General features: G+C 40.8%; 2 protein-coding genes across 9 annotated transcripts in view; one reads left to right on the plus strand and one right to left on the minus strand.

Moving 5' to 3' along the window:
• UNC5C (unc-5 netrin receptor C) overlaps window positions 1-6,575 on the plus strand; it is a 369,403-nt gene extending 362,828 nt beyond the window's left edge. For both annotated transcript variants that reach the window (XM_059172547.1, XM_059172551.1), the window contains one exon: window positions 544-6,575. In XM_059172547.1, coding sequence (XP_059028530.1) covers window positions 544-709 — 166 coding nt within the window. In that variant the 3' untranslated portion in view covers window positions 710-6,575. The remainder of the gene's footprint in view (window positions 1-543) is intronic.
• Window positions 6,576-9,278: 2,703 nt separating this feature from the next.
• Window positions 9,279-23,577, minus strand: part of BMPR1B (bone morphogenetic protein receptor type 1B) — a 397,895-nt gene continuing 383,596 nt past the window's right edge. For all 7 annotated transcript variants that reach the window (XM_059172587.1, XM_059172579.1, XM_059172569.1 and 4 more), the window contains 3 exons: window positions 18,846-19,021; window positions 14,781-14,911; window positions 9,279-13,235 (listed from right to left, as the gene is read on the minus strand). In XM_059172587.1, the coding sequence (XP_059028570.1) occupies window positions 13,110-13,235; window positions 14,781-14,911; window positions 18,846-19,021 (433 nt within the window). In that variant the 3' untranslated portion in view covers window positions 9,279-13,109. The remainder of the gene's footprint in view (window positions 13,236-14,780; window positions 14,912-18,845; window positions 19,022-23,577) is intronic.

The following is a 23,577-nucleotide window of genomic DNA, read 5'->3' on the forward strand; positions in this document are numbered from 1 at the left end:
TGCAAAGTTGATGGGCTAAATCCCCTGAAATAGTAGATCCCTTCACTTAAAGTAATTGTCTTTCCTCATCTCCTGTTGAGCAAGGCCTACCGCTGGATGCTTACTTAATTAATATGCTAATCACTGCACTGACACTGAGTTATAAAAAGACCTCAGGAGCCTCCTCTTTGTGGAATGTTGCCATCACTACCAAGCACCACAAGACATGGCATGACCTGTCAGAGATGATCAGAGCGTGGGCTGGAAAGAAAACACAAGTGTCTCGATTTCCTGTTTAGGATATGACCCATAGACATCTCGTCTCTTAAATTTTCTTACTCAGAGTTGAGGTTAACAAAGTTAAACATCACGTCTCCTGTCTGGGACTGATCTAATTAAGTGTGTGCTAGTTATTTAGGATGGCTCCCTGTAAACCACAGCTCCTCCAGTGGGACCCGGGTACTCACAAGACAAATGGAGAGGCAGGAATGATTGGGACAAACTGCAGAGGAAGCAGATCTGTACAGCTCACCATTCAGCACACTCTCCCATTCCCAATTACAGGTACTTGAATTACTTTGCCACCAAATCCAGCCCAACTGGCGTAATCCTGGATCTCTGGGAAGCACAGAACTTCCCAGATGGAAACTTGAGCATGCTGGCGGCCGTCCTGGAAGAAATGGGAAGGCATGAAACAGTAGTATCGTTAGCAGCAGAAGGACAGTACTGACCCACACCACAACTGGAAATGAAGGGCGGGAATGCACTGGGGGTCTGTGGCCGTCCAGGGCTTGGCCGTTGGCAAGGAAATCCAGAATGGACCACAACCGATGAGTTTCACAGGCAAGACTGTAAGCGGGAGAGAAAAGGAAACAGACACAACTGCTGGACCGACACGCCCACTTCACCAGGACATCCTCACAGGACTTAAGAACAATTGTGTAAATTTGTACCTTGACTTTAGAAATCGACCTAATTTTCCTCTTAGTTGGGCTGTATGCTGTGTGGTACAGGATCTTACAGTTTCCTAGGAAACGCTTTTTATTGCTATCCAGGTATATGGATAAACTTTCTTAACAAACCCAATTTCTACAAACGTTGTTTACATCAAATTGGACAGGGAGGCAGACGCTGTCCATGGCTCGTTCTATTTTTGTTTAAATCATTTGAAGTTGAAGCTGTGGACGGTTTGTTGTGTCTATTTCAGATGAGTAATTCACAGAGAAATCACAGACTTTTGCTATAAACTGTGTACATCAAGTGTCTCAGATAACCCTCCCATCGGTGTTCTGTTTCTAGAACTTGTAGAACCAGTGTTACTGTTTGTATCAGGGAAGTGGAGAATCTAAGTATAAAGGAGAAATAACTAATATTCCTTATTCCTCGAGGGTACCCGTCTGGTCACCCTCTGGGAACAAAGCTGTAGCATTGCAGGGAAGACAGTGATTCATGTTTAACCACACGAACAAGCATTTTTTCACCACATGTGTGTTTGTAAGATGCAATTTGAAGTGTTTTTTTTTTTTTTATAAAGAAAGGTATCATTATTATTATTATCACTATTATTATTGATGAGTATTTACAAGTATTCTAGTAAAAGGATTTTCTTTTAACTTCTGTTTTTGTTAGCAGTACTGTTAGCATTTAGATATTGCCTAGACCTGCCTCACCTTCTGATGGAATAAGGTGGACATGGTCACCAGTTTATAACAGGCTTTGCCTCCTTGAGCTATCTTTCTTGCATCCTTCTGCCCCAGAAACATAGTCAATGCTTACTGCCTTTGTCAGTCTCTTCTTTCAGCTGGCTCAGGCAAGGTCTTCCTCCTCCAAGTCTTGTTGTGAGAAGCATTCCCTACTGAAGTTCACTGAACATTGTGGTTCTGTGACCTCCCGGGTACTCTGTCCACTTGAGAGGTTGTGTGCATGGAGGACAGCCTCTGAGCTGGCAACTGGAAAACCGGTTCTCGTTCTGGGTGTGTAACTGGCTAGTTGTGTTCCCCTGGGGAAGTTATTTAACCTCACTGGACCTCAGTTCCCTCAGATGTCAAATGAAGGGGTGGCAGTAGCAGGTCTTCTCAAGGGTCTAAAATGCTGATCTCCTACAGTGATGTCTCTAGCTCCTTCATCAGTCCGAGGACCACCATGGACTCTGACCTCGATCACTGAAGGAGTCAGCTAGTCTCTTACCCAGGCTACAGTCTGCCTTCCAAACAGTTCCAGCTTGGAAGACGAGGATTCTAACTTCTAACCTATTTCTCACACTTTCAAGCCTTGTCTTTGATAGCTTGCCAAGAGATAGCATCCCTTTATTATCATTTTCTTTCCTTTCTTGGGACCACTTGTCCTCCTGACTGATTGCAAATTATGTTCTGTTATTGTCTTAATCAGACTTTTTTAAATTAAAAAAATTAACTGAGAAGTAAGTAGTCAAAAGACTACTTTGTATAAACTATGGTATTTCCTTAGAAATGTCACAGGCTCTTTGTTTTAACCCAGGGACTCACTTCATTCAGCAAGTGGGAAATAAAGGGTCCGCAGCCCAGTAGCCAAAACACGATTGACTACAAGCACGGATGTGGGTGAATCAGAACCTTCGGAACATGGCTGTGGTCGACTTTTGGGCTGGAGGTATACACATTGCTAACTGGAGTTGAATTAGAAATCATTCTGTATATTTTCCTCCTTCTTTACACGTGTATTTCCTCTTCTATTTTGCTGACTTCTTGATATTCCCAAGACTCCTCCATTCCCCTCATTGAGGAACTACTGATAATCTGGTGTGGAGCATCTGTTCTCACCCCTTCTGTTAAGAAACTTACCTTCTTATCTTCCGTCTCTCTCGGGCCACCCTCTGCATCACACATCCATATATGCTATGCTAATGTGAAAGGAAGAATTTGCAGTAGTAAGTTCATTGGATAATGTTTGCACCAACGCGTATTTGACCAAAAGATAGTATCACTTTATTCTACATAAAAAGATTTTTAAATACCTATTTTTTTAAAAGGAGGAGGAGGAGGAAAGAGAGCTATTGTCCATTACTTCAATTAGAAATAACTTCTCAAGATTTGCGCATCGCTCCTGGCTTGGGATCTGCCATCTACAGAAATCAAGAATTAGAAATCTGAAGAATGCTCAGAAGAGCTTCCATGCCTTGTGAAAAGGGAAGAGTGTTGATTCCTTCTACGTGAGGTACTCATCTGTCATAGAACCTGTCATGTTCCCCGTCGAGTGAATGGCAACTCCCTTATGTACAACACACCATTTATGTCCAATAATTTTCACTACGAATTCTGATTTCCTTCTCCTTTGGAGTAAAATAATAGCTGTTAGATTGCTCTCAAACTTAGAAGGTCCGGATTCAACAGTTCATTTCATAGAGAGCCGCTTCATCATTCTACCTGACATGTCCTGCCTTTGATTCCTAGGGCTTCCATGTGGCTTATGGGGAAAGACCAGCTTACTTTGGTTGGACCAGATAAAGCCCCACCTATCACTTGTGCATGGTGCCATCTAGTGGTGCACAATGCAATCTACCTTGAGTTTAACAAAAATTCACTAAAAGTTAACAAAGGGAATTAATAGCTGCAGAGTCAACGGGACCTTTATGTCAGGTAGCTGTGGGTAAATTTTCACTTCAAACATATAGTTTTCTTATTGTTACACTCTTTTACTTAAAATACCCATACCAAAATTACATCGAGGCTAGTAGGTCATCAACTCCTTCACACAACCACAGGTCTGGAGTTGGTTTTTTGGTAATAGAAACGACAGAACTACATAAATATCTGTATAAAACAGTTTCTGTAGAGTTGTCATTTTGAACATTTACATATTTTCTAAAGATTTTATTTATTTATTTGGCAGACAGAGATCACAAATAGGCAGAGAGGCAGGCTGTGGGGGTGGGGGGAGCAGGCTCCCTCCTGAGCAGAGACCCGCGCCCCCCCCACCCCCATGAGGGGCTCAATCCCAGGGTCCTGGGATCATGACCCGAGCCAAAGGCAGAGGCTTTAACCCACTGAGCCACCCAGATGCCCCCTGAACATTTACATTTTTGATTGGGCTTTATATGTTTTAAATCCCCTTACTTTTAGTTCGCTAATATTTATTTTTGGAAATGTAAGAAGCATTCACTTTTGTTGGACACACTTTGAAATGTTTTATATATGCAAAGGAGAGAACTGTGTCTAAGGAAGCCACAGCTGTGATTACTAACGCAGGACCAGAAAGAAGCTTCCTTTCTTCTGAGTTAGGCTGTCTAAAGGCAGAGGTTTCATCGTATTTTCATTTTCTTCTCACCACATTCACTCAGCTTTCCTTAGAGTGATCTGGAAGGATTAGAAATTGGATTCAGAATTGGTAACTGAAAACATGGTGAGAACAGCCACCTAACAGCTATCAGCCTTTTCACAAACTGTGTGGGCACCGACGTGGACACTCACCTCAGCTAGAAGGAAAAATCCCCGTCCTCACATGAGCAATACAAGCTCTTCCAAGGCAGGGCAAGATTTTGGGTGAGGTATCCAAGAAACTGTATAAATCATTCCCCATTTTCATATATACAATTATTTTAGGGATTTTACTCTCTCAATTCTCAACCAGTAGAGCCTTTCTTTAGGAAAAAGTCATGGATTCTGAGTTTAGTACCCTCTGGAAATTAGACATTTGATCATTTTTTTTTAGAAGATATTAGATACCTTCAAAGTAAGCATTCAAACGGTGGGATCAAGACTTTTTGCTTCTGGAGAGGAGCAAAGGAGGCTCTTGTCTTACGGATCCCCATGTCTATCACTCTCAGGACCACAGCAGCTGTGCTCTGGGTCCGCTTCTGTCGTCAGTGCGTGAGGAAGGGAGCCAGGAAGGTGCTCACTAACTTCCCAGGATTCACAAGCCTTTGCCAGCGTAAGGTCTGCCCCCATGGGGCCAAACAAATCAAAACTATATGAGGACCTGCAAAAGACTGTAGAGAAAGTAGAAAACGTTTACATGTTGAATTTTCAGTCTTCAAGTTGAATGTGAGCTTTAGCTTGTGCTGAGCTATTGCTCTGGACAGGTGATCTGTTTCACATAGAGACCTCAGTACCAGTCTAAGGCCAATGAGGGGAAGGATGACCATGGGATCAGCTGAAAGGAAACTGGGTTTGATCCATCGTCTTTGAGAATAGAGGAGCTTTTGTGAATCAGAATGCTGTTGCTTAAAGCCAATTATTTGTAAAGATGATAGTGGTCAATGAGCATTAGATTTTATAGATCCAATAAGGAAAAATATTTTTATTATTATCTCAAGGTAATAAAACATTTTTTTATCTTCCGAGTGCCTCATAGGACCAACTATTACACTTCGGGTTTTTTGTTTTTGTGGGGTTTTTTTTTAACCTTACTGAGCTAATGTTGACTAAAATCCTTAGAACTTTGCCTCTGTGCAGTGAAGTGCTGTTTCTCTACCCTAAGAAATCTATTTGTATAATCTCTGGCTGTAATGATTACTTTGAAAGATTTCCTTTGCATCTGTAATGATTTTTTTTTTTTAATGGAATAAGGCATAAGGGGAATAAATACATTGCACCCAACGCTAATTCAAACCTGTGTCCATACAGGTCAAGTTAGCCAAATGGAGTCATAAGTATTTCCCAAATTCATGCCTCAAACCTATTTTTGAAAAACAGGGAGATGGCATTGTAGGTCACTCTTCCCTACAAACTAGGTCTGACAAGTTACTCCCTGATCTGTTGGACATATTGGCTGTGTGGTTGCCCCCGTTGTCAGAAATCTTACTTCAAAACAAAACCTGTCTTCAAAAGAGAGTTTATGGCTCCCAGCTTTTTTGATAGGCTTGTCCCCTCCCTGTATTGACTTGTGGTGGGATAGTCATGGTCTCAACTCAACCAAATGTAATATATGCCCTAGACCCATTTTAGAAAGGCTGACAGAGGCATCACCAGGACAAACCAATAGGAACTCTACAAACATACTTGTAGCCAAAACCACACAACTGTAACAGGCCGTTTCCCAGCTGGCTGTATACTTAGACTGCTGGGTACTGAGGAACCCTTCTGGAACCCCGACTTGGGGATCTCTGCAGAATGTCACAGGAGTTAGCGCCCACCTGTTTTTGAGAAGAAAACAAGGAAACTGCCCCAAGATACAGTCAGTGGCCCACCAGCCAAAGTGTTTGCTGCTCTACACCAGTCTCTTCACTAGCCATTTCAGATGTGTGCCTCAGCAAGACGATAAATTGCTGGAGGTCATCAAACTTCAGGATCCCTTCTAAATATTCTTGAGTTGTGTGTGTCAACCTTCAGTTCCAAAGATCTGTTGGAATTTGGCACCATCAGAGCTGCTGTTGAACCTGATGGCACTGACCCTGGGGGGAACAATCCTCATTTTTGGAGTTCAGAATGGGACTTGGAGACAGGTACTACTGGGCAGTAGCCCAGGAGTCGATGAGCCTTGACCTCGGCACTGTGGTGAGGCAACATCCTGAATCACAGCCTGAGCTATCTTCTACGTGTTCAGACAGACCTGTCTTAGAACAGCTTAAAAGATCAAGAGATCAACAGCCAGTGGAAAATGCCTTTGCCTTTCTATATTCTTGACATCTCATGTGACATAGGGGCGGGAGTTCAAGTGCATACCCCTCCTGGCCTTGGGGAATAAAGAGGACAGCAATCAGAACAAGTTGAGTGAGTGATTTCCATTCTCCCCTCCACTCTTCCCTAGATCTGCTATTGGTAGCAATGCCCTTGCACTCCAGACAGAATGCGTTTAGCCCAACTGCAGGATGTAGTGTGTGTGTGTGTGTGTGTGTGTGTGTGTGTGTGTGTGTGTGTGTGTTGGATGCCAGTGTTGGATGTGTTCATCGAGTTGAAGGTTGAGCTGTAGCAAGTTGGTGACCTTCCTCTTTGCTCTTTCTAAAGAAGACAAGCAGTGTTTGTTAGAGAAAAATCCCCAGCAGTCTGTGGTGAAGAGCCTGTGTCATCCACCCGCTGTTCCCTTTGGAACAAGTTCAACTGCAGAAATGTCGGATTGAGATTTTGTGCTTTGTCATTTTTCTTTTTGAAACGCGACAACACAACTTTGGCTTTTCAGATATAGAACACTTCTTTTGTTGCTGTGGAGTTCCCTCTTGCTGTATCTTCTATGCAATTCCTTTTCTAGAAAATCCCTGGCGGAGGAGTGCTCTGCCGTGCCGCTGTGTGGTGGAAGTGAGGGCTGCCCCCTCTGGGTGTGGCCCTTCTCTCTCCCGCTGCCTCTCCCCATTTTTTCCTGCAGTCCCCTGGTTTGTAAATTGCCTGCATTTATTCCGTCAGCCAACATGTACAAAATGTAAGAAAGAATTTTTAAACAAGTAATAAATTATATTTATAAGCAACAGAGAATGCTACCTTGTTTCTTTTAGTATTATTATTATTTTTTTAATAGGCTGCATGCCCACCGTGGAACCCAATGCGGTAAACTTTCAACCCTGAAATCAGGACCTGAGCTGAAATCAAGAGCTGGACACTGGGGTGCCTGGGTGGCTCAGTAAACGTCTGCCTTCAGCTCAGGTCGTGACCCTGGGGTCCTGGGATCAAGCCCCACATTGTGCTCCTTACTCAGTGGGGAGTCTGCTTCTCCCTTTTCCTCTCCCCCTACTTGTGGGCGCATGCGCTTTCTCTCTCTCTCTCTCTCTCTCTCTCTCTCTCTCTCGCCCAGTCAAATAAATAAAATCTTTAAAAAAAAAAAAAAGAGTCAGGCACTTAACCAACCAAGCCACGGAGAGACACCCCCTCCTTGGCGTCTTCATAACAAAGCACCCCTCTGTGTGAAGAGTCATCCTGTGTCTCTTCATTAGCACAGAGAAGCTCTTAGACTCTGCAAGGATGGTAATCGGAGCCTCCCTCGGAGACAGGATGGGGATCTGGAATCGGGGCTTCTCAAGCCTCTCTGCACATTGGAATCACCTGAGAAGCTTTAGAAAAACTGACTCCCAACCCCAGAGATCCTGACTTTACAGATCGGGGGGTTGGTGTGGCTATTAAGAGTGTTCAATGCCCACAGGTGAGAGTGACGAGCAGTTAATGGGGAGACCCAGAGTCTTAGAGGCACAGCATCAGAAGGTCCTGGGGAACAAAGGAATATGAGGTCCCACCCTGAGAGATCTGATTTTAAATGACATTTACAAGCAACTGCACTACTGGGTAGGAAAGGAAAGGTGAGCCCAGGAATGCAGGACACAGAGGGGCTGGAAGAGTGTGCCTACAGCGAACTGTGACTTCTTTTGAATGTTGCTAGCTCTGTATCCTGTGGAACTAGTATCAGTAGGAGAAACAATATTTACGAGCACCCGCTAGGTGCTTGAAGTGGGGCCTTCCCCTCCTGCACATATTCATCTCATTTGTTCCTCCGAAGAACCCTTTAAGACGGGTATTTTTAGCCCACGTACAGGGGAGAAAATGGTGCTCAGACTGTGTACTTCCACAGAAGTGAGAAAGTGAAAACCGTGGAACATGAGCCAAGTTGATCAGAATCCCAGCGCTGGGATGAATTCTCTTGGCATCAGCGCAATCGGCTAAACACAGCCAATTCTCATGAGAACTCCCGAGTCCCAGTAACCAAGATGCAAGCCTTCCTATATGCCCTCCGTGCCCAGCAAGTCTGGGTTTCACCTCTCCTGATCCGGTCTCCCACAGAGCTCCTCAAACCTCAACTTTCTACACTGCCTTCCAAGATTCAGGAACCATCACCTAGTATCACCTGACACGTTCCCCCTCCCTTTGCAGAGGACTGTCTCTTGTCCAAGGGGACACTGTTTGCTGGGCAACAACAGTGGTCTCAGTCCTCCATACCCCACAGATGTCACAGTTGGGAGGAAAGTTGGGAACTTTCTCCTACGGTTCTGCTGCTTCCAGACCACTGCCCTTCTGTGGCACCCACTGCTGTGGGCTTCGGCCCATCAGGCCCCACCGGCCCGTCTCTACTCTCTCCCCTCACAGATGGCAACCCTCCCACCCCCCACCCCCGTTCTCAGAGTTGGTCTTCTCAGCGCACCAGACCCTCAGTGCTGCCCATAACCATCCACCTGTCATTTTCCATAGTGCAATTTTAAACTGTTTCACTTCTCCCAGCCCACTGACTACCGTACCTTTCCTCTAACAACAGATGACTGCGGCTCCTAATTGCAGAGAGAATAGAAGCCATCAGACCACTGCCTTGCTCTCCCACCACCAAACATACAAACTTACCTGCATGGCTCTCTTTTATACATCCCTGTTCAACGTGCAATGTTTTTGAAGACAGGAAAAAAGGCACAACTGTAAGATGACAGACATGTTCTTTCCAAGGGGAGAAAGAAACCATTTTATTTCGGGGAATGTTAAAACAAAGCCATATACAATTTGTAACAAATACAATTGTTTGTTCCCTAGTCCTGAATAATTACAGTATATACAAATTCAATAAGGCACTGGTTCCCCAAAAGAACACAAATGAATCTTCTTTTGAAACAGACAGACAACAAAACCCCTTATATAGTGCCAACTTCTCTCCAAAAAATATGGCATTGTGGTTTGTTTTGTTTTACAAGAGGAATCATAATTGCTAAATTAAATCACTTCTGATACCACTTCTTTCATTCCCCCTGCTATGTGACTGGGTTTTCTAAGGAGATGTAACTGCAGAACTATTCAAATTTAAAAATTTCGGCTTCTTCCAGTGCCTTTCTGCTCACTAGCAAAGAAGAACCAGAACAGACCAACAGTGTAAACCACCGTAACTTCTAATGAATATGCATGACTCTGAGGAACATGAAATTCTGTCATTATTCAGTATTTCCTATACCTGACTACACAATTGAAATGTGTCAAAGGATTCCTTGTAAATCAAATCGTGACATGTTTTCTAAGAAGCTTTATGTTTAAAGAATAAAAAGAATGGTCACTAGTGACTTCGGAGTGGTGCTGTCCAGGAGCCAAGGGCCTGTCTCCTCATACAGTGTTCATAGCACTGTCACTTGTGACTGGACCAACTACACACTTTCATAAATAAATACTATGTTTCATTTAGTACTTTATCATCTATAATATTTTACTCTCTAATCCACATAATGGAGTTGTGCCAGACTCCAAGCTGAACATAATATTTATATATACATATATATTTATATAATATGTACACACATACATAAACTATAAACCTGAACATCTTAGCCTATAAAACTTATATTAGCTAATAACTAATATTTTAGGATTCCCTTGAAGGGGAGGGAGTGATTAGGAGAAAAATTTTAGACTTCGAAAGAGTCCTGAAAGGAAACAATTGACTACAATAATTTCCAGGTTCCCCCTTATTCTATTGAAAGACAAAACAAAAAACTAAAATTCACTTCTAAGCTACTAAAAATTTAAAAACCAAAAAGGATTATTTGGAAGTGAGTAGGTAGTCTCTGTGAGAACAATTTAGTATTCCTTAAGCAAGGCAGATTTGGGTGAGACACAAAGAAAAATCTACTCATAAATCAATTCCTATCTCATCGAAAGACTCTAATAACTAAAGGGACCTTTTTAAATATCTTGAGAATAATTTTTAAATGTTCATCGTGAGTAAATCAGTTTGAGAGTTAGAAAGTAAGCTATAGATTTTTCCAAAACAACAAATAATCTAGAAGAAATCTGGATGCTGTTTTGATTTCTTTCCTTTCTTCATTGGAACTAACACCTCTCTAAAAATCTGGTTTACTTTTAAATCATCACCTCCCCACAAAATATTTTGATATGAAGTTATCTATGTATAAAAATTTGCCAAAAAGAACAAGAATTTTTAATCGAAGATGTAAGCAAGCCCAACCTCGCTTAAATTTGGAGAAAACCAAGAAACACAAACGCGTCCCCACTTAACTGGCATCCATGTTTACTCATGTGTTTGCAGATTATCAGATTAGAAGCACTGAAGCTTCTCTCCACGGCTCAGATGATTATCACGCATAGTTCTAGACACATATTCCCTCTAAACTATCACAAAGAATACAATTTGATGCAAGGGAAAGGAACCTTTGTTTACACTGTTATTCAGGTGATTTTAATATTACTACCAGCAGCATTCTGATTACAATTATATTTGGAAACAACTGTTTGTGAGCTTCAAAAACCAGAAATTTTGTTCCTATTCAAGGGTTAAGAAAATCCTTCTTTGTTACAAACAAAATGCAGCTACGAGGCACTGGGAAGTGAATGCTTAGAACGGAGAACACCAGTTCTCCTTGCGTTCTCCCCAAACTTACACGGGCGTCACAACCACTCTGCGCTCTGAGAGGTTTTTGGGATGAACAAGTCATCAGCTGCAAGCCTCCTTCAGCAGTGAGGGGCATATCTTCTCATTTTTCTTCAGCTGTCAAATGTTCAAAAACCCTCCAACCTTCAGGCACCAAGTGGTGAAAATGTGTTATAAAACAGTGCCCCCTAGAGTATGCTGGAAGGAACGTCCTTTTTAAAAAGACCAAGGAGAAACACTTCCCAATTCTTCACTAAACACTGCAGGATTTTCGAAGAAACAAAAGAAAACCAAAGAAAAATAAGGAAATGTAAATGAACACAGTTGAGAGGGGTGTTCATAATTCTGAGCTTTATGTTCCTGTTGCTAAGAAATATTGGCCCTGTCAATGATTTACCTCACATTCCTCCAAAGTTTAAAACCCCACAGAATTGAGGAGGTGAGGAGATGATTTGCACAAGCGCCACAGAGAAGAAAAAATATATAAATAAAAAGTGAACTGAACATCACAAGAATAAAATAAACTGAGTCAGCACTCCTCTAAGACAGGAACTTATCATGTAAGATGTATGTGCTTGATCCGTATCTATTTTGGAAAACCAAGTCACAGCAGCTACCACATTTTGTGGCCTCCACTAGCTCTTCCTGCTGTCCCATCTGGAGGTTATATTTATATTTTTAAAATTAAAATTTAGTTAAATTAACCTAACGTGCTTTCCTCCCCTTCCCTTCACTCAGACACAAAAGAAACTGTCTTTGTCTATACAAAACAAGGTGTGTGTCCTTTCCCCTTGTGGTTCTGAGACAGGCTCTTCTGCATATCCAAGAAACAGGCCATTTGTACCCCCACCCTCATCCTCTGTCCTACTGACACATCTTTCTTGCAACACAGGAGCAAAGTATCTCTATTTTAAAGAGCCTTGTTTTTAATCCAGCTGACTGCGATTTTATTTAATATTGATCCTTTCATTTGAGAGATCAAAACCAGGCATGAGTCAATTCTCTGCACATAAAAAACACCTTTGTTTGTGTTTAATGAAAAGGAAAGGACTTCACCATGACAGAAATGCCTTAAAAGAATCAGAAACACAAAGTAGTTCTGAAGAACGGCATCGACACTTAACTACTTCTAACAGAGTCACAGAAAACCTTCATTTGTTCCGTGTCATCTGAAGCTACAAAAGGGCACCCACAGGAACCCAAAACGTGGCCCCACACAGGTGGTACTTGTGCCCAGGTGCATTCACATTGCTGCGGCGGCCCCTGTAGGCAGGGCTGGCCAAAGCGGTCTGAGGAGGCAGAAGGGGGAAGATTTTCACATGAGTTCCGTTCTATGTTCTCCAACTCCGCAGACTGTCTTTTGGTGTGCAGAGTGCAACAGATTTCACTAATGGAAAAAGGTATTTTTTCCTTTTTAATGGAAAAAGGCTTTTTCACTAATGGAAAAAGGTATTTTAAAATTTACCATCCAGCAGAATTTCTGGGAAGAACTTTTGTTGCTATTATTTATTAAACTATAACAGTATAAACCTTAAAACTTCTACATGATTTGTTCTATTTTGGCAAAATTAAAGCATCTTTAGGGGAAAAAAAAGGCAATCCCAAAATATGGGGCTTTCTTAGAAAGCAACATGCATCATGTATCTTGAACAAGCTACCCAAGCACTTTCTCCCTCCTACAGATAGACACGATGTGAACGTGTTTCTGGGAACTTCTCTTTGTCCAGGCTGCTCCCTGAGAGGTGAGGCTGAACCCACGGGGAAGCAGGATGATACTCAAGGCTTGTACTGTGGATACTTCTGGAACATCTTCTGCTCTGCCCACGAACAGAAGAATATCTCCTGGCTTTCTCCAGAGACGCTTATTTCTTCTCCTCACATCAGAGTTTAATGTCCTGGGACTCTGACATTTTGGCTAGTGTCTTCTTAACACGTAGGGCTGTCAGTCTTGAGGCAGGATTGTGAGCCCAACATTCCATCATGAGTTTCCCCATCTGCCTTAGACACTGTGGGGAGGGAAAGGAAAACAGGAATAACACTAGAGAAATGTTTTATATAAAAGGATGCCATCGGACATGTGGCCTTTAGTGTGTGATTTCTGGAGTACAAATATATTTTTCAAATATACTCCTAAAACCATGTAGACAAAATTCTATAAAAACTCTTTTCTCGTGCAAATTCTAAACAATGAAAACAGACTTTCATGTCTTCCCTATGACAGCAGTAAGCAGGTGGTTTTGCTAATTGTACAAGAGTGTCTTTGAAGTCAGTCTTAACCAAATACAAAAATACCCAGGAAGTCTGTATTCCACTCTACACTCCTACATTGTTTATAACACTTGATAAGCTTAAATCTTTTATCTAATTCCATACTACTCAAACAAACATGGTTATTCCTAAATCACAGCTGTCTGCTCCAATAATAGCATCGCACTGTACCATTTAACAAGATTAATGACCTGTGCATAGCCTCACTAAAACTTTCTCCTGTGTTCTCCTGTGCTGCATCAATTACTGGTCTTCCTGTGGAAAAGCACAATTTCACTTCATTAGAAATCTGTAGTAAGGGGATTCTGAGTAATACCAATGCCCATAACCACCTTCAAAATAATATAACTCCAGCATCTCATAAAGTTTTCTGCATAGCTCATTGGAAAATGTATGCATTATTTAGCATTTCAGGAACAAGGCATCAAACCAATGAACCAAAGGTTATTTTTAAATGCATTGAACATTAAAGAATTAGCTTATCAACAAGTGCTCTTTCCATGTGCTTGTGTTGGCTTTGCTACATGTTTGATGAGGTGGGTTTGGAGATGGGGTTGTGTTTTATCCTCGGGATGCTTCAAACTCATCTCTGAACATGTCCGCTTGCCAGAGGGCTCCAAGAGTTGGTGAGTTTGCAAGTACAGAGGACAGATAGGCAGGATGTCGAGGATGACATGAGACAGGAAAGGCAAGGCCCACCCAAATCACTTCCTCCTTCTGAACAGCCCCTTTTCGGCCTTGGTTAGGTTTCAGCCCTGCATCCTGAGAGCCAGGCTGAATATGGATTTCTCCAAAGGGCAAACATCAGCCCTACTAACAAAGACCAACGGTGCAGTCAGGCAGCCCAACCACAGCTTGTGTCCCTTCTGTGTAAAGAAAACTAGATTCTGCAGATGCCTATCTTTTCTCTCATCAAGATGAGAGAATGGTATACACTGGTCTGTCATGGAGAAAATTCATGGTGTTTTAAAGATGCACACAGAGAAATAACGTCCTTTAGGCAAATGTCAGGATAGCATAAGTAAATGGAATAGTGATACCTATTGTCCAGGCTAAGGGGAACAACCCCCCCCCCCATATACTTTAGAAAGAGCAAGCTCAAATTGGCAAAAAGAAACAGATAATTTAACATATGACACCAATGACTGCAGCGAAGAACCATTACCAACACCATCAAAACAAAGGGGGGGGGGGATTCCTGTAACAGGTATCTGGAATTTTGGCAAAAAGAGTAAAGTCTGTTTAGAAGTCTGTCGTGGTCACACGGTTACCTCAAGTCTTACCTCATCACTGCTCCAGCGGTTGGGGAACGAGGGACGGAGCTTTTTAATGCAAACAATCTCTCGCATGTCCTCGTAAGAAGGGTCGCTGGGCACGAGATCATGATACGGAAGCTGGTATTCTTCCACTATGCCTAGAATATGGGTTGTTTTTAAATTATTGCTACTATTAATATCTTCTGGGAGGTGGAAATGAAAGTCTAACAACTGTTCTCAAAGCAAGGTCCTATCGGTACTCAAAACACGTTCAGGCTCAAAAAACTGCAAAGTAAGTCTTAAAAAAAAAAAAGTGCCTGAATGACACTTAATCTAATTAAAAATATAAACAGAAAACCTAATGAAACATATTATTATAGGTTTTCAAGTGCTTTTTTAAAAATTTCCCAAAGCTAAGTAAAACAAGCATCTCAAATTTATTTCCAATTTTTAAAGGGTCTTATATGCCAAATTAAAAAAAAATCTACATTAAATCTCAACGCGAATTTGGCAGACACATCCCAAACTCATACCGCATAATATATGACTGTTTCTATTACTGCAATATGAGATTAGGAATCTCATAATACATTTGGCAGTGTATCCTACTTGAACAAAATGTTGAGATTTACATTTTATTTCTGCTTAATCATAAGAATGCATTTTTCCAGATTTAAAATTTTTAAAATTATACACACCTAAAAATATTAACCATGATTTTTTTTTAGGTGCAAGGACTGTCAGATTTTTATTGTTTTCTTCTTTAAATTTTCTGTATTTCACCGAACTTTCTACAAAAAAATAATAATATATATATGGGATGCCTGGGTGGCTCAGTTGGTTAAGCGGCTGCCTTCGGCTCAGGTCATGATCCCAGCGTCCTGGGATCGAGTCCCACATCGGGCTCCTTGCTTGGTGGGGAGCCTGCTTCTCCCTCTGCCTCTGCCTGCCACTCTGTCTGCCTATGCTTTCTCTCGCTTCTCTATGACAAATAAATAAATAAAATCTTTTAAAAAAAATTAATAATATATCACTATCAGAAAAAATCGGTATTGTTGAAAGAAGGGTTAAGGAATTCAAGTCTGTGTCATCTTAGGAAAATGGCCCTTATCGTGATAAATTCCGTCTCATTTTTCCTAGTATCTAGTTTCTACCTTAATCCTTGTGTCCTTTAGAAAAGTAGGCTACTTTTATCTTCTTTTCAACCCTATCTGATTAACTCCTCACAATAATTATAAGCAGCCTCTGTCCTTAAAGGATGTCACTCTGAACAATGTATTTGGTGCACCTTCCCTCCCTATCCTAAATCATCTATTATAGAAATGTCATTGCTTTTTATTGGAACAAGATGATACTATCAAGCTGGCAGATTTTATCCAACTCATCATTAAACTCGCTGGGGTGTACTCGGACAAAATCTGTAGTATATGCCCTTTCCTGCAAACTCAAACCCCTACATAAAGGACCAGAAGGTTCAAAGGCTTCCTCAGACCACTCCCACTCACCATTTATTCTGTCCCTCACTGAGACCACACAGCATGATTATACGTATCTATGTTCATCATTCCTTCTCTTGTGTTTTAATTCTACAGGAAATACTAAAAGCACAAGGCCTAACGAATGAGGGATGCTTACTTCACTTGAGTTCTTCCTCCCTTTCTAATTCTCAGGACAGTGGTTCTGGGAAACTCTTGAGGGCAAAGACCATCTATCTGACTCCTCGCATGTCTCCCTCAGTGCCTAGCACTGGTGCCAGTGCCCAGCTGGACTGATACCCACAGTGGGGTAAGTGTACATACCACCACAGACACAGCGAACCACATGAATTTATGAATTAATCGGAGTCTGTCTTTGAACTACAGGCCTTACTTCTTTCTCCTTATTATGCAATTATCAAAATTTCCATAAGGGCTGCCGCTTAAGAGTGTCTGAAACCTCAAGAATTCTCTTTTTCTTCCTAAGTTTAGAAGACCTACATCCAAAATCTACTTCACCCAAACAAGCCCATAACTTTCAACATCTTCATAAAGGAAAGTGTTAGAGAATAGAATTTTTTGTGTTTTGCCTTTCTGGAAAGAGGAGACAAATCTGCTTGTTAGGAGCCTACCAGGCAAATATGGTCTATACCATGTATCAGCAAGTATGCTGTATAATTTATCTTACTAAATTCTTTGACACATGTTTATGAGATAGCATTATTATCCGTATTATCCGGATGAGAAAACTTGCTTTTGAGGGATTTACTAATTGTCCAAGGCCACACAGCTGGTATGGTGCCGAGCTGAGAATCAAACAGCTGTGACAAACACGAACCAATCTCATAAAGAGATAAGGCAACACCTTAGTGCCTCTCAAATCTCCCCGGGCAAAGACAAGCCCAGTAAACCAATTAAAATCCAAACTTTTTTTCTAAGGCTGGCTTGTTTTTAAGGGAAGGATCATTTCTTCTGTATTCTGACCCAGAGGCTTCCAGATTCAGGTTTCTTGTGGGCCTGTTTGCTTTAGATGTTCAGGAAAGTGTACTGAGAAAGTAATCTTGTACTCTACTACTCCTTCAGCTTCTATAAACCAATCCTGAGTATAAGTATGTTATTCCAAAATAGGCTCATCTACTCTCTATAAAACATGAGGCAAGGCATAGACAATTAGTTAACTTATATTTTTGTTAGCTCTTTCCTTCTTCAGAGAAGACGGGAGATTTACTCACTATCTGGTTAGGAAACATTTCCCATGTTAATTTTCATTTTGGAGTTCTCTCACTTGAGAGGAAATGCGTTCTATTTTAAATTAAGCTCAGAATAGGCTCAGAGCTCCCAAGTGATTAGAAGGCATTGTGTCACTGCATCACGATCTGTCTCCCAAAGTATAAGTTCCTGGTGATTAACCGTCTCTCTTCTCTATTTAAGTCTGAATCTCTCTCTTTTTTTTTTAAGATTTTATTTATTTATTTGACAGAGACACAGCGAAAGAGGGAACACAAGCAGGGGGCATGGGAGAGGGAGAAGCAGGCTCCCTGCGGAGCAGGAAACCTGATGTGGGGCTCAATCCCAGAACCCTGGGATCATGACCTGAATTGAAGGCAGGCACTTAACTGATTGAGCCATCCAGGTGGCCCTAAATATGAATCTAAATATAAGTTAAGCCTCTACCAACCAAAAGCGAAATATTAAGTAAGAGCTAAGATCTACTGAATGCTATTTATGTACCAGGCAGTTTTAATTCTTTTTTAATTCACTTCCTTCTTAAGATGAAAGAACGGAAATAAAGCTGAGTCACTTGTCAGTGGCAGGTCCAAGAGTGAATTCCAGTACCAGTTAAGTGTTCACTAGACTTTCAGAACCTCGGGCAAACTCAAGGTCTCACAAAAGTGAGTTTAAACTGGCCATGAGAGGCAGCAGCAGCAGTAGCATGGTTTCTAACCAAGCCCCACCATGAGTATGACCGTCAACAGGATTCTTGTCACGGAAGAGCTGAAGATTCAGCTTCTCACCTAAAAAGTGTTGGAATCTATTTAAAGGCAGATGACACAACAGTAAACTAAATACAGCAAACAATAATAATGCCTCTGAATATTTAAAAATATCTTCTGATATCATCTTACTAGGGAATCCTTGTTTGCAGATAATCATCATGACCAGTAGTAACATCCTTATGCTTTAATTTCCTTTTGATAAAAACTGATGTTTTCAAATTGCTTTATGAAGAAGAACTATAGAAAGTCAAGTGGGGGGAGGGGTAAAGAAGGGTTATCTCACCCCACCTCTCTGTCTCTACCTTCATCTGCAGAGAGGAAGCCATAGGGGATGGGGCACGGGAGCTGGAGATGGGCCCCAGCAGGTTGGTGAGAAACAGGAAAGCAATTAAAATCCTAACTTTTTTTTTTCTAAGGCTGGCTTGTTGGTGAGAAGCACGAAAGAGGGGGTCAAATAGAATTCTAAGAGGTTAAATCATTTCCTGGGAGGATTGTGACTGCACTGACAGAAATAAGGTGGAAAATAAAAGAAAATCAGATTTGGGGACAATATGATAACTCTGATTTCTGATCAGAAAGCAAGGATCTCAAGCAGGTGCAACGGCATCACTGTTACTTACCTCCTGATACACATCTCCTAGCAACCTCCCAAAGGATGAGTCCAAAACTGTACATGTCGGCCATAATGTAAGACTGAAAGTGATTTCTATTTAAGCTCTCATCCAACACTTCGGGAGGCATGTAGCGTTTGGTGCCAACTCGGGTGTTGGGTGGAATGTCAACTTCATTCGTATCACTGAAGAAAAAGTAAAGCAAAGCACTATCAGTACTGAAAAGGACCAACACATGACAAATCAAAGTGATTCCTGAACCAGGCTTTCAGGCAAAGGTGAAGGGATATCTTTTCGGGGAATAACGTTCCCCTGAAAAATATTTCTTGCTGAGAATTATATTAGATATTCACAGGTAAAAACCCAGTGAAGAGGGCAATCAAAGGGAAGCTGCAACATACAAGTTTGCATTGGCATCAAGTATAAACTTGAAATAATTGCTAAGTATCTAGTAAATGTCTACAAAGTATCATCTCCCCCTTCCTATTTTCATAGCATGGCTCTTCAAAGTGGCAAAAGTACATGCCAAGGTGGTTTGTTTGAGACAGTATTTTTTAAACCACATGTTGCAAGGTTTTTAGAGGTACAAATACCTAAAGGGGGAAGAGAACCAACAAAGACCTGAAACTGTTTTACTCTGATAAGCAGGACCCATGACAAAGCTTTCTATGGTCACCATTATTTCATCAATCAGATAACATGTATTTTTTAATAAAAGGAAGAAAGGAATAACTGAATATAAAACCAGCAGTTCCATCAAAGTTTCAGAACGCGACCCACTTCTTATCATTTCCCCCATCCCTGGGGATGAGTGGACCCTGATTTGCAGGATGACCCTGGGAACCACCAACTCATCCCAGTGGAGCAGGAGCTAGAGCTCTGCAGGAGACGACTCAAGCAGGGAACTAGGGTCTCTCCCTAGTTTAATCATCAGCTGATGATTAAACAAGACAGGATGTGTAATCTCGCAGCCAGGACAATGTGAAGCCCATATCAGAGGCGTCACTGACACTACATCAGTAGAAATCTGTGGAACAAAGAAGAGCAATAAACCCCAGTTTTGAGGTAGAAGCTATCAGACAGAAAAGGGACAAAAAGTTGGGACGCCAGGGTGGCTCTGTTGGTTAAGCGTCTGCCTTTGGCTCAGGTCATGATCTTAGGGTCCTGGGATGGAGCTCCGCATCAGGCTCCCTGCTTGGTGTGGAGGCTTCTCCCTCTCCCTCTGTGATCTCTCTCTCTCTCTGTCAAATAAATAAATAAAAATCTTCAAAAAAAAAAAAAAAAAAAACAGGAAAGAAAGAAAAAGAAAAAAGAAAGAAAGAAAGAAAAACAAAAGGGACTAAAAAGTCATTATCAACCAAAGTTTGTGGGAAATTGTGGATAAACCTTGTTATCTCCTGATTCTTGAGAATTTTTTTTTCTTTTCATCACACTCCACTGTCTCTCATGCATTTACATGGTTTTTGTTTGTTTGTTTGTTTTTCCTCAATGAGGAAATTACATATAGCAAATACCACAGTTCTCAGGCTGTGCCACAGGCGATACCAAACTTTCCTAAACACTAGTGGCTTTTGGAAAGAATCTCTGGGTTTGATCTTATTGCCTCGATTTCTAGTTTCTGAAGCATAAAATACATATGTCACTTTTGGAAAATTTAAAGGATGGCAGATGTCTCTCTGCAGATCTCCAAACTGTTAACATTAACTAAAATGTAGAAAGCTTCATTCTTAGAACAATTTTAAATTCATTTCCAGCTAAAATCTTCAATCTAAAGTCATTACAGCAGACAGCCCCTCTGTATTCTTATTAGGCTCCTCGAGATCTTCTAGGAGCAACTACTCTGAAGAAGCCTTTTTTGTTTGGTTGGTTGGTTGTTTTGTTTTTTAAATAAAACTTAAAGTGTACATTTTTTTAAAAGGAAAATAAATAAATAAGCCTTAATCTATAAATGTAGGTCTTAATGTTCTGGGCTCTATGAGGCTCATTTTCTAGAAAAATGTGAATTCCTAGTATTTACCAGTACAATATGACAGAAAAATGTCATTTGTGTACCTAAATAGTAAATGATAAGGAAAGAAAATGAGCCAAGAAATATCTTCATGATAAAATGGAAAATATCAGATTTAAAAGATGCTACAAAAAATCCATCTTTAATTATACTGACATCTCTTCTGTGAACACATAGTAGGCATTTCATTCATGTGTCATAATTTGTAACTCTGAATCATCAGAGGAAGACAAGTGCCATGGGTACAAAATTGTGGGTTCCATACCAAGGAACAAATATGGGGTCTTGCAGATGGAAAGAAACCGGTAAAGGGCCTAAATTATATTCATAATAGACATAGACTGGGAAAGGAAACCATGAATAGTCTTAGAATGTGCCCTATAAGAGTATATTTAGGCCAAAGATACACTCTGACCACAGCTGATAAAGATTTTAGGTGATTCCTTCCCATTCTTACTCTTAGATCCTTTGGGCTTTATTTGGATTTGGAAGGTCAGGAAGGGCGAATAGAATGTGTGACATGGAAACACCTATTGGAAACAGAACGGTAATTGTTATCTATGATAGAATAAGATCTGTGATGGCCAGACTAGACAGAGTTCATCCCTAAACTCTCATTCCTTCAAACACTGAACAAATACACAATCAAGGATTTTGCTGGTCCGTCAGATTCCCAAAAAACAGTTTCCTATACATGTCATGAAGCTTGGCATTACTATCTCTCCTCTACCTTCTTCTCCTCACCCTTGGTGTTGCCTTATTAGTATGTGAATAAATATCCGTCTTCCCACCTAAAAGTGTAAACTCCTTGAAGCCTGAATATCTGGTAGAATCATCTGTTACAGCCCTAAAAGGTATCATCTCAATCCATCTCCATGTATTATGTGCTTGCACATAGTAGGCAGATAATATATTCTCAGTGAAAGAAAGAAGAGTTTTGTTTGCAGTAAACTTTGCTATGAATACTTGGAAAAGAAATTTAAAAATCTCTTTTGTAGGTAGACCATAAAATGAGACGTTACCAATAGGTAAAATGATAAATAGAATTTTGTTAAGTCAATTTTGTAAAAGATTACTATGAACCTAATGGCAAATGCCTTCAGCTCTACATTTAAATGATAAACATGTTAATTATAAGTAATTCATATCTGATGTTATGAAGGGTCAGAGTCTCCAAGACAGACAGCCCCATCCCTTCTTCTCTCAGGAGTGTTTCTATACTGGAAAGTAATTAAACTGCATTTCTCTCTCAGGTTCTCAGTAACATTATCTTACCTGTTCCCAAATTAGGGCAGAGAAAAACTAAGCTTGTTAATCTTCAAGAGCAGAAATAAAAGCCAGAGATATTAAATGCTGGGGCACCAAGAACAAAGGGAGAAAAAGAGGCTATAAGAGTCTGATGGTGCAGGGCACATAAGAAGAAGGTATTAAGTAACTGAAGGAAAGGAGCAAGGAGGAAGAAGAAAGCAGGAAAGGACAGGGTGCCTTCAGCTTTTCCTTGCTTTCTCGTCCATGGAAGGGCCGGAGGAGTGAGAAACAAGGTTCCTTAGAAAAGATGGACATTGCACAAGGAGGGCAGAAGCAGAGAAATGAACTCCAAGTGCACAAATAACCCTTGGAGCTGGGGAGGCTACACATCCATGTGGTCGAAGCATAGAATCACACAGAGCAAAAATGAGTATCAGCCTCGGGATAATGGCTACTTCTGGCACTGATAAAGGGGAATAAAATAGGGAGAATGCAAAGGGCTATCTTCTACACAAAGAAGACCAGATAAAAATAAGGCAAATTGTTGACTTTGTCCACATTATAATTGTTATCGGAGTGCCTTACCATTTGTTATACTTTTATGTACATAGATTTCATTTAAGATATTATAAATAAGAACTCAGCAGGATCAGGAGCAAGAAAAATGTACATTTCAAGAGTTAAGGGATAGATAGGTTGGTGGCATAAGGCTCTGAAGAGCAAAAGACATCTAAAGGAAGTGGAGAAAAATACAGAGAAGATGGGTTTCTACCAAGGAGAACTGAAAATAGTCCATCAAAAGCATGGATGTCACATTCACCATGGAAGAAACAGGATCCCTCTCCTCCTTTCCCTTGGAGAAGGGCTGGAAATAATATGCAAGGGGCTAAAGACAGAAAAACTGAGTTTAGAGTACCACGGGGGTAGGTATTTTTGTCCACATATACTTTTATAATTAACACTTCCACTAAATCCCACATGGCTTTTGTCCCTGTTAAGGTGAGTAGCAGTATAATAAAGATTTCCGTAGAACTGGAAAAACATAAAAACATAATCTGAACAAAATAAACTAAATGAAGTGATGTCAGGCACACTCCTCATCAGGAAAAAAAAAATGAATTATAATCTTATATTAGTGGGTGTTTTTCTTTATGAACTTTAGAGACAACAGGCTGGGGCAGGATTAAATAAAAAATTAAAATACCTATAATTTTCTGAGTAAAAAACAGTAATTTGGAAGAATCGGAGAATAAGGCAAATCAATTAAGGAGAAAACAGGTTCTCCCTTTTGGCTTAGGGTCATGACAAGGTGTTAAGCTCCTGTAGAAAGCAAAAGTCTGAAAAATGTTCCAGTAGTATGAATTTTATGGCTAATCATACCCGAGTAAAACTCTCAACTTTGTGTTGATGGTATTTGCGGAAGAGAAGCATCAGCAACTACACCACATGGAAAAGGCACAACAAAGACCGAAGGGGGCAGGACGA

Source organism: Mustela lutreola, chromosome 1 (genome assembly GCF_030435805.1).
Source record: "Mustela lutreola isolate mMusLut2 chromosome 1, mMusLut2.pri, whole genome shotgun sequence".
Classification (NCBI taxonomy): domain Eukaryota; kingdom Metazoa; phylum Chordata; class Mammalia; order Carnivora; family Mustelidae; genus Mustela; species Mustela lutreola.